We start from the raw sequence: 14,885 nt of genomic DNA, 5'->3' as shown, positions 1-14,885 counted from the left end.
TTTTGAGTCCTGAAATTTACAATATGTTTTTATAGTAGAATGACCTCTTTTATGTTAAGGAAAATTTGATTCCTCATGACATGACCCCTTTAATGGAAATCTACTTCACTTTCTCCAAATCATACTCGCTTTCTTTACTTTTTTTATCTCTTCATTTTCTTTTTCTCTCTGTCTGCAGCTGGGCTCGTATTTTGGAGCAGAGTTGTGTGTGTTGAGTGTTTCTGGGTTGTTAGCAGTCGGGGCTCCTCTATTTTATGCTCATGGAGTGGGAGGAGAGGTCCGGATTTGCCCGCTAAACACTGAGGTAAGTCAGGATTATCACACACACTCATACTTGAGTAAGATACTGATAGAGTATAGTACACACAAGAAACAACTGTGATGGCTCTGTGTTTCAGTAATGGTATCAGATGGTAATACTATGATATTTATATATATACCATGGTACTGTTTGATTACCATGGTCATATAACAAGGTACATCAAAGAATATCATGTTGTTACAATCGTGGTGTTGTCCAAAAAAAAAAAAAAACATGGTACTTCTATGGTATATGTTCAAGATCTATGGTGAGACCCTGGTACTCTTTATTAGTGAGAAGTTACTTGACAGTATTTACCACATACCTATAAACACTCTCTGCTAATGCTAATCATTTTCATGTCCTTTAACTAATAAATCTTTCATCACATAAAACTAAAATGTTTACAGTAGCATACTGCATGTGCTAAAATTCCCATTATCACATTAGACACTGAACTGCTCCATGTTTCTCCGTGGAGCAGTGGGGAACGATTTTGGCCAGTTTGGTGCTTCTCTGGCCGCTCTACAGGACCTGAATGGAGACAGCCTTGAAGAGTTGGCAGTGGGGGCACCTCAGGAAGAGAAGGGCAATGGGGCAATTTACATTTTCTTGGGACGACCGGGAGGTATCAGAAAAGAATACAGTCAGGTAGGGAGAATTTTTCCAATATTTTACCATTTGGTTGTGTGATGTATGGCTGTCAATCGATAAAAATATTTAATCAAATTAATTACATAAAATGCCGATTAATTATGTATAAATATTTGCTGAGAAAGCCCCCCAATCTACGTATCTGTACAAGATAGATTTATTATAAGGGCTTGTCTAAGGATTGCTAAGATTTGTCAAAGTGTGGGAACTCTGAACTAGCGAACATGTTTTAAAACCCACAACAGATAGATCTGGATGTCCTTCATATATCTCTTTCCCTCTATCCATTTTCATGTGTAGAGAGTGAGTGGATCAGCAGTAGGCCGTGGGCTGCAGTATTTTGGAGTATCTGTTCACTCTGCAGGTGATCTGACTGCCGACTCTCTCACCGATGTAGTGGTGGGATCTAGAGGTGCTGTTACTGTACTCAGGCAAGTGTGTGTGTTCGAACAGTACATGTTTGTATCTGTAGTTTTGCAGAGCAACACTTTCGATTATCGACATAAAATCTTGTCCACTTTTCATCTTATTTTGTACAAGAACCACCCACTTAGACAGGAAGAGACTGTTTGACCAACATGTTAAGCAACCAACCACAGTTTGTTTAGTTTTAATGTGATGTTTATGGGAGGGTAAATCTGAGGCCACGTCCACGCAAATAAGTTTTCATTTGAAAACGCATCTTTTTCTCTATGTTTTGGCCTTCCATCCGTACTGAAACAGTGTTTTTGACAGTGAAAATTGAGTTTTTCGAAAATGCTCTCATAAGTGAATACATTTGAAAACATCGTCTTCGCGTTGTAGTGTGCACGTGGAAAACTGGGATATCTGAAAACGATGACATATTTGCTGCCATGTCATGCAGTCATGTGATCCATTCAACCCAAAACAATCAAGATGTTGGTCCATGTTGTAGCGACATTTTTGTGCCCATATATATACATGTGTAGATGCCTTATTCAGCTGGTTTGGATATGTCAACCATCTTGGAACGGTTAACAAGGAGAGCTGTTTGAATATAAGTGAATGGAGAAGAAGCCTCAGACCGCTGCATAAACCGCTGTTGTGTGAAGACAGTTCATCAAGTAATGAATTGACTGACTGGGTGCTAATTTTCAGTATGTTTGCCAAGATATATTCATTTGTAGAGGGCTTTATTTGCAGTTTGCCATGGGAAAAAAAACTTGTTTTATAAGTGAAGTCAGGAAATTGCATCAAGTAAGATTTATTTACTATCATGAGTCTCTGAAAAGTTCTATATATCTATACAACTTACTATGTGTAGAAATAGTGGTATATAGCTGAGTGGTGGTGGCATAGTGGGCTAAAGAACAGAAACTGGTAAGCAGAAAGTTGCTGGTTCAATCCCCACAGCTACCACCATTGTGTCCTTGAGCAAGGCACTTATCTTCAGGTTGCTCCAGGGGTATTGTCCCTTACCCTTACTATTGAAGTTATATTACATTTTGGATGTTAGATTAAAAAAAAAAATTCATGGTTTGAATTAAAAAACATATTATAGATGTTTTTGAGCTAGATTCCTTTATGGTTATAACCCATCTATCCCATTGGGTTTATGATCACTGGTACCACCGCTTATATATTTGAAGCTTCCAGCATCAGACAGTGCTCTGATTATCAGCATTATTTATAAGAGCGTTTTACCAATATTCAGTTTAATTTGGAATTTTACATCATCTGAAATATTGCCCAGTGTTTATGGAAAATCAGATAATGTGAAAGTTTGCTAGAAAAGACCCCAGACTGTTGAAGATCGTATACCTTTATGTGCTTGACCTTTCCAATATGGCGGATTCGCCAACATGCCATGGTCAATTGGAACAGCTGCTAATATGGTATCTATGTATGTATGTCAATGGTTGTGCCTGCTATTCACTTTGATAGCATTGTTAAAGATAAATGTTACTTTGTACAACTTTCACATTGCATTCCTTCAAAGGCGACGGGATGATTACTCGGAATTGCTGCACGGTGACGGAACACGAGGACAATTGCATTTCAGTCCGTACAGAAAATGGCAATTTTTCACATGTGCAGAAAGGAGATTTAAGCGTTTTCAAATGTTTCAATGTGGACGAGAAACTTATTGAAAATGCTTGAAAACAGCAATGTGGACAGAGAGTGTTTAGAAAACAAAAACGCTGTTTTCAAATGCATCCGGATTAATGCGGACAGAGCCTGAAATTAATAATCAATGTTGCTTGCCACAGTATAGACTTATGAGCAATAAAATGGTAGATCATTTAGATAATGGTGCAGCTGAAAAGACCAGCATTGCTGGACACCTGCTTATGTTGAGTTTTGGGGGCTGGTTTAACTAGCTTAACCAGCTTCATCAGCAAGACCATGCTGGTCAACCAGCTTCCCCAGCTAGGTTTTGCTGGTGAAAAGCATGGCTATGCTGGTCCACTAGCTAGACCAGCACCAAACAAGCACTAACCAGTATACTGGTTAAGCTGGCCTTTTCAGCTGGGTCTACAAATGGTTAATTAGATATTACAGAAGTAATTAGTGAAAAATGAGTGTGGACATTTGATAAATATTTCTGATTTGTAGCAGTCGTTGTTTTCCAGCAAACTGATAAAACCTGTGCACCCTGTCTCCTGGAAATTCATGCAGCATGATTGGAGCTTGTTAGCAAATGATTGCGAACTTTATTAGGTGCAGTGTGCTTTAGACAGTCAGTGGGTGTGCCATCTGAGGCTGAGACTAGTCTGTGCGTACAAGGGTGGAATAGAAGCAAGAGTTGTCTATAGTCTAGCTATGAAGAGCCATAATCACATTCTTTTTTAATCACATTTTAACAGAACTCAGCCGGTCATGTGTTTGCCCATAAACGTCACAGTTGACCCGCCAATCATTCCTCAGAAATTCTTCCATTGCTCCGCTCCCCTCGGCCTCAACAGTTCTGTCGCCACACTTACCATTTGTGTCACCTTGAAGGAGGTTATCAAGTGTAATATACAAGGTGAGTTAGATTGAGAACTTGAGAGAAATGTGCTAGTTGATGATGAATGTTTAATTTTTCCATAGTAAGGCCAGTATGGATCAGTCTGTACATTTTTTAAGCAATGATTATTTAATCAAGTGTGATGCTAAAAAGATAATTCTTGAATATCGTTTATGAAATCAAACATGTGTATGTGTGTTTTGCAGATCCTCTCACTGCTGTGGTATCAGTGGCTCTGAAGCTGGACTCTCAGCTCAGGGCCCCTCGGTTGTTGTTCGGTCCCAGGTCAGCCTCCTTCTTCTGGACCCCCAGCAGCAACCTCACCACTACTTCTCCTGTCTGCACTACTCTCTCCATCAGCATCCCAGTCAGTATTTGTGTGTATGTATGTGTGTGTTTGTATGTGTGTTTGAGAAAGAGACTTGGGCACTTTCTTGTCCCTTTCTTTTCCCTTTTTGAAATATGAAGGTCTCATTAAAAATGTTATTAAAACTTTTTATCATGCCTTCATTTATTTTTGGCTCAGATGCCTTTTATGTACAGATTTTACTGTTTAAGCCTTGTCCCAGACCCAGACTTTCAATATTAAACTATGAAAATCAATTTTGAAAATACTAATTATTACATGTTAAAAACTATGATCATCTTATTAAAGCATGAAATAAATAGAAGGTAATTTTATTTGTATAGTGCTTTTCACAACACACATCGTTTCAAAGCAGCTTTATAGAAAATCATGCATTAACAGACATACTGGTATCGGAATAAGGTCCGATATCATGCTCATGTACTTGTACTCATGCTCGTAAAAATGCTCTGATACCCAAAAATTATACATCTGTTGTACTAATGTCATTCAATAAACATTCAGCGCACAAATTACAATCATGTTGTGTCCTAGTGTGATTATTAAATCACAAAGGCTGCCATTTAATTAGATAAATGTATAGTTTGCGTGTTCTACACACTTCAAAGTGAATGTGTGGAGCTGGTGTTGTGCTAACATAAAGACACAAAGTGCTTATACCTTTCAGAGCTCATCTTTTACATTTCCTCTGTCTGACTGAATTGTGTATGTTTTCAAAACAGGAGTGTATATCAGACTACCATGAGGTTCCTCTCTCAATAAGGATGAATGTAACAGGAAAATTGATTCCAGGAACAGGAGGCCTGAGACCAGTGCTGAGCCCTGACTGCCACCCTACATTCACAGGGATGGTCAGTGTGTGTTATTAATAGCAAGTCTTTGTCTTTGCTGTGCAGCTACAGTATAAGCATATCTTGTCTGTCAAGACCCAATCAAATAACTTAAAACACGTTAAAAAACGCGTCCTGCTGTGACTGTTTTTGTGCTGCTTGCTCTCTGTAAGTGCGGTTTGTTGCCTGTATATCTGAGGCTGACTGACTGCCCCCTTCGGACAGAATGCCGATTCCCTTTGGCATGGTTAATCGAGATTTTTTAATATAATTAATCACACTGAATTAACACGTTAAATCGAAAGCCTTAAAGGTATAGTTCACCCAAAAATGGAAATTATCTCATCATTTATTCACCCTCATGCCATCACAGATGTGTATGACTTTCTTTCTTCTGCTGAACCCAAGTGAAGATTTGTAGAAGAATAGTTCAGCTCTGTAGGTCCATACAATGCAAGTTAACAGTGTCCAAAACTTTGAAGCTCAAAAAAGCACATAAAGGTAGAATAAAAACAGTGCCGATTCCTCAATCATCTTTTTGCCTATGTATTTTTCCACGCTTAATTAATCTATAAACAAATAGAGAAAAACGTTTATCCAGTCAGAATTTATTCCCTGATGCTTACAAGCGCAGCATAACAACTGTTTCACAAATCGCATGCCCGAATCCGAAGCAGCGCGTGAGTCTGAGCTCCACCCCCTCAGGCCTACAGAATTTCTTCAGAATCCCCCAACAGTGCAAATGAATGGGCAACTAAAGTTAGATTGTCAGATTCATCAGCCAATCAGATTGATCTATTTGTTCTTGGTGGGTGTGATCTTTAGGATATGTTCCGGTCAAGGCCTTCTAGCTGACCTTGAGTGACGCAATCACGCTTTAAGTGATGTACTTAATTTGAAAGTGAAGAGCGCGAGATCTTGCTGACGAGTCGGCTGTCATCACTGCCGCTATTGCCGTTGAGAAAGAGATCCTTATGGATTTACAAACTTGAGATGATCGTGCGACTGATTAATTAAACAGGAAAGCAGGGCTGATTTTCACTTCAAGTAAATTGGTAAGTGCTTTTTGCATTATAGCAACATCAGGAGTTTTCTAAGTGTAAATTAGGCTTCTTGAGCATTCAGTGTCGGATCAAGTTTTGAGAAGTAGTGCTGCGTCCATTCAACTCGGAAAGTCGGATTTTACAACTTCCTACTAAGAAAAGTGCAGTGGAATGCATCTTGAAGTCAGAATTTCAACTTGTAGGCTCGTGCAGAAATTCTCAACTCCGATTTCGCCGAGATGCAGGGGCATGATGTCACACAAACATGTCGACACTCAGGGAGATATACAAAGTAAGTGATAAACCCTCTATATTACATTATTAAGTAATATCGATAAATTAGTTTGTTTTTACATTACATGATATTAAAGCTTGTTTAACAAATGCCTGCAGAAACAGGTGTATAAAACATTATAATCTCTTTTGATAATCGTACACCTGTAGCACAAATGCTAGCGCTGCAGCATTGTTTATCAGTTGGGTTGCTAGGAGACATCTCTAATGAGAGTCAAACCCCTGCTAAGCTAATGGTAGCGTTGCAGTTCTGAATATCGGGGAATGGAATGCATTTATGGTCGGAATATCCCACATCCAACTTGAATGAACGCAGCATAACCGTGTACCCTGACGAAACGAAATTTATTGCAAGCAACATTTAAATCACAAATATTATTAGATATATTTTTCCAGGTATTATAGACTTCCTTGGTAGATTCATATGAAAAATTAAGATTTTTGAATGTCTGTTCGGGAGACGTTCATTTCACATTGTCATGCTGCAGTTAAAATTAGGCTTGCTTGAGCATTAAGTGTCGTTTCAAGTTCTGGCTTTCGTGCATGGACGTGTTTATAAAATGTCAGTTGGTATTACTAGTTAGCTGCGACATAATGTATGATGCCCAAAGGCATAGGGTGTCTTATTCATTATGAAACTGCTTTCTTAATGGCATGAATCACACAGAAGGCCTAGACTTAAAATACACGGCCCGCCACTGCATAAAAGTAATCCATATGACTCCAGTGGTTAAATCCATGTCTTCAGAAGGGATATGATAGGTGTGGGTGAGAAACAGATCAATATTTAACCCTTTTGCGTCAATTTAAAAAAGTTACTCAGAGGTCCTTAGAGGACAAAAATGACTGCATTAAAAAACTGCCATAATAATATTATATATTAATATTATTTTCCACTTTCAGTTAGTTAATTATTTTTAACCAACATCAGTCCTGATCATAACTACCAAATATTCATTCATTTTCAGGATTTTAACCCTTTAAATGCCAGTTTGTTTACATAATGCCACTGTTGTTTTTTACACACACACACACACACACACACACACAAATTTCTCAATACACACATACAAAACACACAAATTTCCTAAAAATCTACTTTCAAACAGCCCCCCTTGTGTTTTTCAGGTGCTTCTGGAGAAGGTGTGTGGGGAAGATCATGTGTGTGTATCGGACTTAAATGTTTCTCTCTCTTTTGTGAGGTTTGTGTTCAATTTTATTTCACTTTTGGCTCATGCTCTTTATGCAGTGTAATGAATCCAACTGCATCAGTGTTATAATTTTTATTATCTCTTTTTCAGTGATACAGTGGTGAGCACTGCAGGTTACCCTGTTAATCTCTTAGTGGAGTTGACCAATAATGGAGAAGATTCCACAGACACTGAACTATTCCTTCAGCATCCCACCATCCTGTCCTTCACCCGTGTCAAAGCGGTCAGAACCTCCCTAAAATAATTTATCACAGTTTATAATACAGATACAAATAGTATGTGTCTTAAAACACACTCTTCAGATTAAAGACCATAAAGTAGTACCTTTGAGCATGTTAGTTGACCTTCATTTAAGACATACTGTATTAAACACATTCACCAAGGTTAAGTTTAGAATAGCATATAATTGGGTATGCATGGAATACCCTGATTGCAATGCAAATTGACTTAACTTTCACATCCAGTGTGATAAATGAACGAGTGCATGATGTGCACAGGATGCATATTGCAGAAATAGAAAGAGTAGTGTGGTAGTATGCTGTTTAGAAAATGTGTGTGGTAGCATAGTATGGTAGTATGCATGATAGTGTAGGATCATACTGTTATGCTATTAAAAAGAGGAGTATGTTATTCTATAAAGAGAACTCCTACCACTGTATCATATTTCCTATCAAAAGTAACAATTCCATAAATTAATAGAATTTGAAAGTGTATCTGAAAGAAAAATAATTCAAAGAAAGATATCTCTCCAATCTGAGGTCCGTTTGGGGTCTCTCAGAAACATGTTGCAGCTTTGCTTTCACTTTCAGGTTTCACCTTCTTTTATCATTATTAAAGTTATAGTTCACCCAAAAATGAAAATTCTCACATCATGTACTCACCCTCATGCCATCCCAGATGTGTATGACTTACAAACGAAGATTTTGAGAAGAATTTCTCAGCTCTTTTGGGCCACACAATGCAAGTCAATGGTGACCAAAACTTTGAAAATCCAAAAAGCACACAAAGGCAGCATAAAAGTAATCCATAAGACTCCAGTCGATAAATGTATGTCTTCAGAAGCGATATAATATGTGTGGGTGAGAAACAGATCAATATTTAAATCTTTTTTTTTACTATAAATCTCCACTTTCACATTCTTCTTCTTTTGTTTTTGGCAATTCACATTCTTTGTACATATCGCCACCTACTGGGAAGGAAGGATAATTTATAGTAAAAAAAGGACTTCAATATTGACCTGTTTCTCACAAACACCTGTCATATCTCTTCAGAAGATATAGATTTAACAAATGGAGTCATGTGGATTATTTTTTTGCAGCCTTTATGTGCATTTTGGCACTTCAAAATGTTGGTCACTTGCATTTTATGGACCGACAGAGCTGAAATATCCTTCAAAAAATATTTGTTTGTGTTCAGCAGAAGAAAAAAGTCATACACATCTGGGATGGCATGAGGATGAGTAAATGATGAGAGAATTTTCATTTTTGGGTGAACTTTACCTTTAAGAACCTGACCTGCTGTACTTATAACAACATAATTACCAGGAATAGCTTGAAGTCTTGTTCTTTCTCATGCTGTAGTCTAGTGGACAGGTGTTGTGTGTGTCCAATCAGACTGAGCTCTCAAACCTCACACGCACAACATGCCGGCTTGCAAGAACTTTCCGCCAGAGAGCGAAGGTTAGTAAAACACCAGAACAACTTTCATCAACACTGACCTCACAAAGCCTTTTTCTCACTGTAAATTGCAACGTCTGATAAATGGGTGTTACTAAGATTTCAACAAACCCCTAACCCCAAGTATTAAATTTTGGCGCACCATTTGTGCTGCGGACATGAATGATACCTCAAATTGTGTGGCTTACTAGGGACCTGAATATCATTAAGACTTGATGATGGTCTCATATGACTTGTACCTATTTCCAACCACCCAGAACATCCTAGCAAACACATATATTATAATATATACATGTGTATATATACAGTATATATATATATATATATATATATATATATATATATATATATATATATATATATATATATATAATACTGGTTAAAAGTGCAGCTTGCTGATGCATACAGCTATAAACTGTTTTTTATTAATTAATTTATTAATCTTGTCTTTTTTTTTTCTTCTTTTTTTTTTTCCAAAGACCACATTATTGATGTCATTTATAGTATCTACACCTGTAGCTGTAAACAAGCGCTTGGTTGTGAATGCATTAGTCAAAAGGTCAGTCCCCAACACTTGAATTTAAACCCAAACCATACTGTAAACTTCACTACCTTCAGTATATACAGTATGTGCCGCATCACAAAGTTGTTTTTTGTCCTTTTTTGTTAGAGCTAAACTAAGATTTTTCTTCCCATTATAGTAAAAATGAGAACAATGACACAACGCAAGACAATCTCGCAACTGCATCCGTGGTCGTTAAACTTCCTATTAATGTTGTGGTGAGAGAGTAAGTGGCAAGTTTCTTTTTTCACTTCAGATTGTTTATGGTACATTATGGGTAATTGTAATATGTTAATAAGGAAATAATTGCTTGTGTGTGGTTTCAGTGTGCATGTTTTCACAGAAATGTTGCTTGTTTATATTTCAGTGGAGGCTCAACACGATTTGTGAGATATCCTCACAGCACACAGCTTGAACATGAATATATGGTAAAGGACTTGGTGTCCATAATCCACATACAGTGCTCTTTTCAAATCAACATGAAATTAAAATTGACCCCATTTACTTTCTTTCTGGTCTTCTTAAGCACAATTCATTCATATTCATAAGTTCGCTTCCCAGGGAACACATAAACTGATACAATGCACTGTAAATCGCTTTGGATTAAAAGCGTCTGCCAAATGCATAAATATAAATGTACTTTTAAATGTAATTACTTTTCTTTTTTTAGCTACCATCACTAGGCCCCGAAATAATGTTACCTAATAGCCAAATAGCAATTTAGACATTGTTTTACGCTGTGTTTTAACTAGGAGTGAGCCGCACAACATGATAAAGTAACGAGCAAACTTTTCAAAATTTTGATCTTTTCAGAAAATGGGTTGTGAATGCCGTTTTATGTTGGCTTTAAATTTATACTCATATTATTATTTGATTTTTCACACAACTAACAGTTTTCTCTCTGTTCCCTACCTACATAATAAAACTAGGTTGAGAACAATGGACAATTGTCTGTACCTGTGAATATTTCCTTCGTGTTGCTGGAGAAGTTGGGGTTAGGGTTCTCATGGAGCTTGACTCTACCTGAAATAGTGAGTTTGTGACATGTACTAATGGGAGTTGATGTTGGAATGACAAGGAATGTTGTGGAAGAATTTTTAACATCCTGATACCCGAGCATGACTGCTGTGTGCATTTTCCATTCCCCTTTTTGATTTGTAACTAATAGCACCTAATAAACATGCAAAAAAATAAACAAATAAATGTTGTTTACACCAAATAATTTTCCTAAAAATGTATGTCCACACATGTGGACAGCAGGACTAAGTTGTGTTAAAATAATACCAAGCTATAAAAAGACAGATTTTTTTTTTATCAAACTGTTTATTATGTTTCCAGGAGTGTTGGTTATTCATGTTTTTGAGACGTTACAGACATTACATCAGAAATGACCATAAATAATTCTGATTCAAAGTAATGGCCAGCATCATCCAATCACTTTGGATGTACATTTCTTACCAAATGTAGTTTTGTTGCCATTTCTCCCAAAGACAAACTCAGCTGAGATCTGCGCCATGTTGTTTTGTCGGTCATTACTTGGTGCTTCGAAAGTTTAACCCTTTAATGACAGCCTAGAGTGTCCTGAACTGAGATCAATCGTTTTAAATTTAATTAAATTATTCATAGCCTATAGCGGAGCCAAAATGTAATGTCCACGCAAGTGGACGCGGGTTCTCAGGAGGTTAAGTTGGGTCCCATTTTTTCAAACGTTGCCTACTTGGGTAGAGTGAAACTTTTTTGGGTGAACATGGGATTTGCTGCTCTTCCAAGCAAGGGTAAAGTATATTCAGCAATGTTGTCAGAACAACAAGAGGTATTTATCGCTTGTAAGCTAATTATTCCAGTTAGCGCTGTCAATCAATTACAATAATAAATCAAATTAATTACATGATGTACTGATTAATTAATCGAATTAGTCGCATATATCAGTATTTGCTGATATATATAAATAGTTCAACAAATAATTATGAAATAATTATAAATAATGATATTTAAATAATTTTTAATATAATGTATAACAAATAAAATAATTCAGACAATTGAAATAAATTACATTGTTGTGGCAGACGAGTAAATCAATGATTAGGCAACAAAAAAGTGGCTTTAGTAGGCAATAAATTGTTTGTTTACATATTATTGAACATAAGCCATTGCTATTGAATTCATCAATCTGTATGAGGTAGATTTATTATAAGGCCTTTCTAAGGATGCGTCAGTATTTAGACAGTATTTATGCTTTTGGAGTGTCTCACTCTGGTCGTGTCGCTGTGTCAAGTTAAACATAGTTTAAAACTTACAAAAACACATCTCGAGACAATGCATTCAGAGTTACAGGTCCGTCCAACTGTATTTGAATGCAAAAATGCATTCTCATCTTGTACTTTCTGCTGTTAGTAGCTGTGGTTTGTTGTCTGTTCAGCTGGAGTTGCGCTTACTGCCCCCTGCTGATTTATTGCCCAATTGTTTTTAACATGTAATTTTTATATAATTAATCCCATTTAATTTACACGTTAAGTCGACAGCCCTAATTCCAGTAGATACCCATATTTATACCAAGTTATCCTGAAACTTATCTGGCTAACCAAGTTAACCCTAACTAACTTGGTTAAACCTGATCGAACTGACCCTTACCCTCAAAGTGATCCTTACCCATGACCAGTCACAGACAATCACATCACATGAGATCTGACAGAATCAGGGGTCAGGACACATTTACAAACATGAAGTAGCATGACTGCATGATAAAATCCTCAAGCCTTCCCGACTGACCCTTTCTAAAAGTGTTCCCTTTGGCCTTCAAATTAAACTGAAGTAAAAATAAGCTAAATGTGTTGTGAGTACGCAGTGCTCTCTGTACTGTGTTCAAAAAAGTTGTCACAAGAAAAAGTGTTATTGTGTGTGTTTGTGAAAGTCTTTCTTAAAGCATCTAATGAAGTTTTTAGTGTAGAGCAGAAGTAGGAGATAAACTTACTGTGCTAAACCACTGCCAACTGTCATTTCCTCTTTTCTCTCTCTCGTGTGTGTATATGTTGTGTGTTTATGATCCAGAATGGAACTGGTGTGAACTGTGAAAAGCAAGGTCTACCCAAAAATGTTAAAAGCTCCAATATGATATCGGTAAGCTTATGGAACCTCAAGGGAGTAGTTCACCCATGTCATTATTTACTCACCCTCATGTTGTTCTAAACCTGTATAACTTACTTTCTTCTGTGGAACACAAAAGAACATTTTAGCAGTTTTGTTTCACAGAATGTCCTGGTTGCTCTTTTCCACACAATGAAAGTGAATGGGGACTGACACTGTCAAGCTACAAAATGGGCATAAACACCATACAATTTCCATAAAAGTAGTTTTATTTGACTTGTGTGCTATATTCCTGTCTTCTGAAGTCATATGATAGCTTTGTGCAAGTAACAGACTGACAGTTAAGTTGTTATTGACCGATAATCTGATTAAGATTCAAGTATTTTCAAAAATGGCATGTCAAGAAGAATTGTGTCAGGTTTGATGTCAATAGCGAGACTTATTGACAATGATGTTGGATTTTCATATTTGGCTGAACTTATCCCTTAACCTCACATATTGACTGTCAGAGTTTTCTTACTATGGTAACATGTGTCTTGCACCTTTTTGTCTGACAGCATTGTGATGTATCTACATGTCATGTGATTGGTTGCACTATTCATCTGTTGACTCGTGATACACCAATCAACTTTGTGTTTACTGGGAATATCAGTTCAGGCAAGCAGGTAAAATATTAGTTCTAACTTATTTCACATACTGTATGTTCTCTAAAATAGCTGCTTTATATATTCATATGAAGGGCAAATGTCGTTGGCTTTTCGTTTATTATATATCTGTCGTGTTATTTTCAGGTGAGAGGTTTGCAGGTTAGCATCAGGAGTTGGGGATTTCTCTTGTTTGACAGTGAGCAGTTCATCCAGTATCCCCCCGATGACTCTCAGCAGCTTTCTGTAAGAAAACGTCAACTTCTTCCCCCTCTAACATCAACTTTAAAACTGTTAGTTCCAGCTTTAAATCTGATTGGATGAGCCATGTTGGAAGCTGTTGTAAAATAGCTTATATACACACACCTGTGACCACACATCAGTTGAATTCTTAAGTATATTAATACACCAGTTTGCAACTGGTAATCAGAAACCACGTACAATGAGGCTTATGAGCTATATTATTTACAAAATAATAATAATAATAATAATAGAATTTTATTATTTATTGATCAGTCCTCTGTTTTTAATCTGTTATCTGACATTTGTTATGTTACATAATATCTAATCATGGGTTTTGACAATGAAGTTATGTTGGCTTGACAAAGCCAACATACTGTTTATCTACAAATTTTGTTTAGGGTTTTTTCAAAATCTCTAAACGAAGACCAAAATATCTGACTTGAACTCATCCTAAAGCTTTCAAGCTACTTTCACCAAACTTGGCACAGACCTTCAGACTGTTCAAGAATAGTGTGCTATGTCTTTTCTAACTGATTTTCACACAGCGAAAGATCAAAAACCAGAAAAATCCTATAGACTTACATTGAACCCACAAAAGACCTTTGATCTGCTTTATAGGATTAGATCGCCCAAAAAGAAAATTCAGTCATTGTTTCCTCACCCCTGTGTTGTTATAATCCTATATAGTGTTGGGGAGTAACGGAATACATGTAACTGGATTACGTATTTAAAATATAAAATATAAGTAACTGTATTCCACTACAGTTACAATTTAAATCATTGGTAATTAGAATACAGTTACATTCAAAAAGTATTTTGATTACTGAAGAGATTACTTTGCATTTTATTGTCATTTGTTTCATTTAATATTTAGTCCTTTCAGATGGAAAACATTTATACATATAAATGATGTGATCCAAAGTGCATTTGAACAGCGGTGAAACACTTTCTTATGATGTGTTACATTCATACGAGCAGACAGAGAAGTAAGTTTGAAGTAAGTTT

General features: G+C 36.6%; 1 protein-coding gene across 3 annotated transcripts in view; it reads left to right on the top strand.

Annotated features, from left to right (window-relative positions):
* LOC127417057 (integrin alpha-M-like) overlaps positions 1-14,885 on the top strand; it is a 60,228-nt gene that overhangs the window by 33,629 nt on the left and 11,714 nt on the right. For all 3 annotated transcript variants that reach the window (XM_051656765.1, XM_051656757.1, XM_051656775.1), the window contains 16 exons: positions 179-304; positions 752-952; positions 1,256-1,386; positions 3,784-3,944; positions 4,133-4,293; positions 5,016-5,144; positions 7,589-7,662; positions 7,762-7,894; positions 9,252-9,350; positions 9,827-9,906; positions 10,049-10,135; positions 10,277-10,337; positions 10,839-10,940; positions 12,958-13,026; positions 13,551-13,658; positions 13,785-13,883. In XM_051656765.1, coding sequence (XP_051512725.1) covers positions 179-304; positions 752-952; positions 1,256-1,386; positions 3,784-3,944; positions 4,133-4,293; positions 5,016-5,144; positions 7,589-7,662; positions 7,762-7,894; positions 9,252-9,350; positions 9,827-9,906; positions 10,049-10,135; positions 10,277-10,337; positions 10,839-10,940; positions 12,958-13,026; positions 13,551-13,658; positions 13,785-13,883 — 1,821 coding nt within the window. The remainder of the gene's footprint in view (positions 1-178; positions 305-751; positions 953-1,255; positions 1,387-3,783; positions 3,945-4,132; positions 4,294-5,015; positions 5,145-7,588; positions 7,663-7,761; positions 7,895-9,251; positions 9,351-9,826; positions 9,907-10,048; positions 10,136-10,276; positions 10,338-10,838; positions 10,941-12,957; positions 13,027-13,550; positions 13,659-13,784; positions 13,884-14,885) is intronic.

This window comes from Myxocyprinus asiaticus, chromosome 3 (genome assembly GCF_019703515.2).
Source record: "Myxocyprinus asiaticus isolate MX2 ecotype Aquarium Trade chromosome 3, UBuf_Myxa_2, whole genome shotgun sequence".
In the NCBI taxonomy this organism is placed as follows: domain Eukaryota; kingdom Metazoa; phylum Chordata; class Actinopteri; order Cypriniformes; family Catostomidae; genus Myxocyprinus; species Myxocyprinus asiaticus.
The sequence above is the reverse complement of the archived record's forward strand: the minus strand, read 5'-3'. Positions and strand labels throughout refer to the sequence as shown.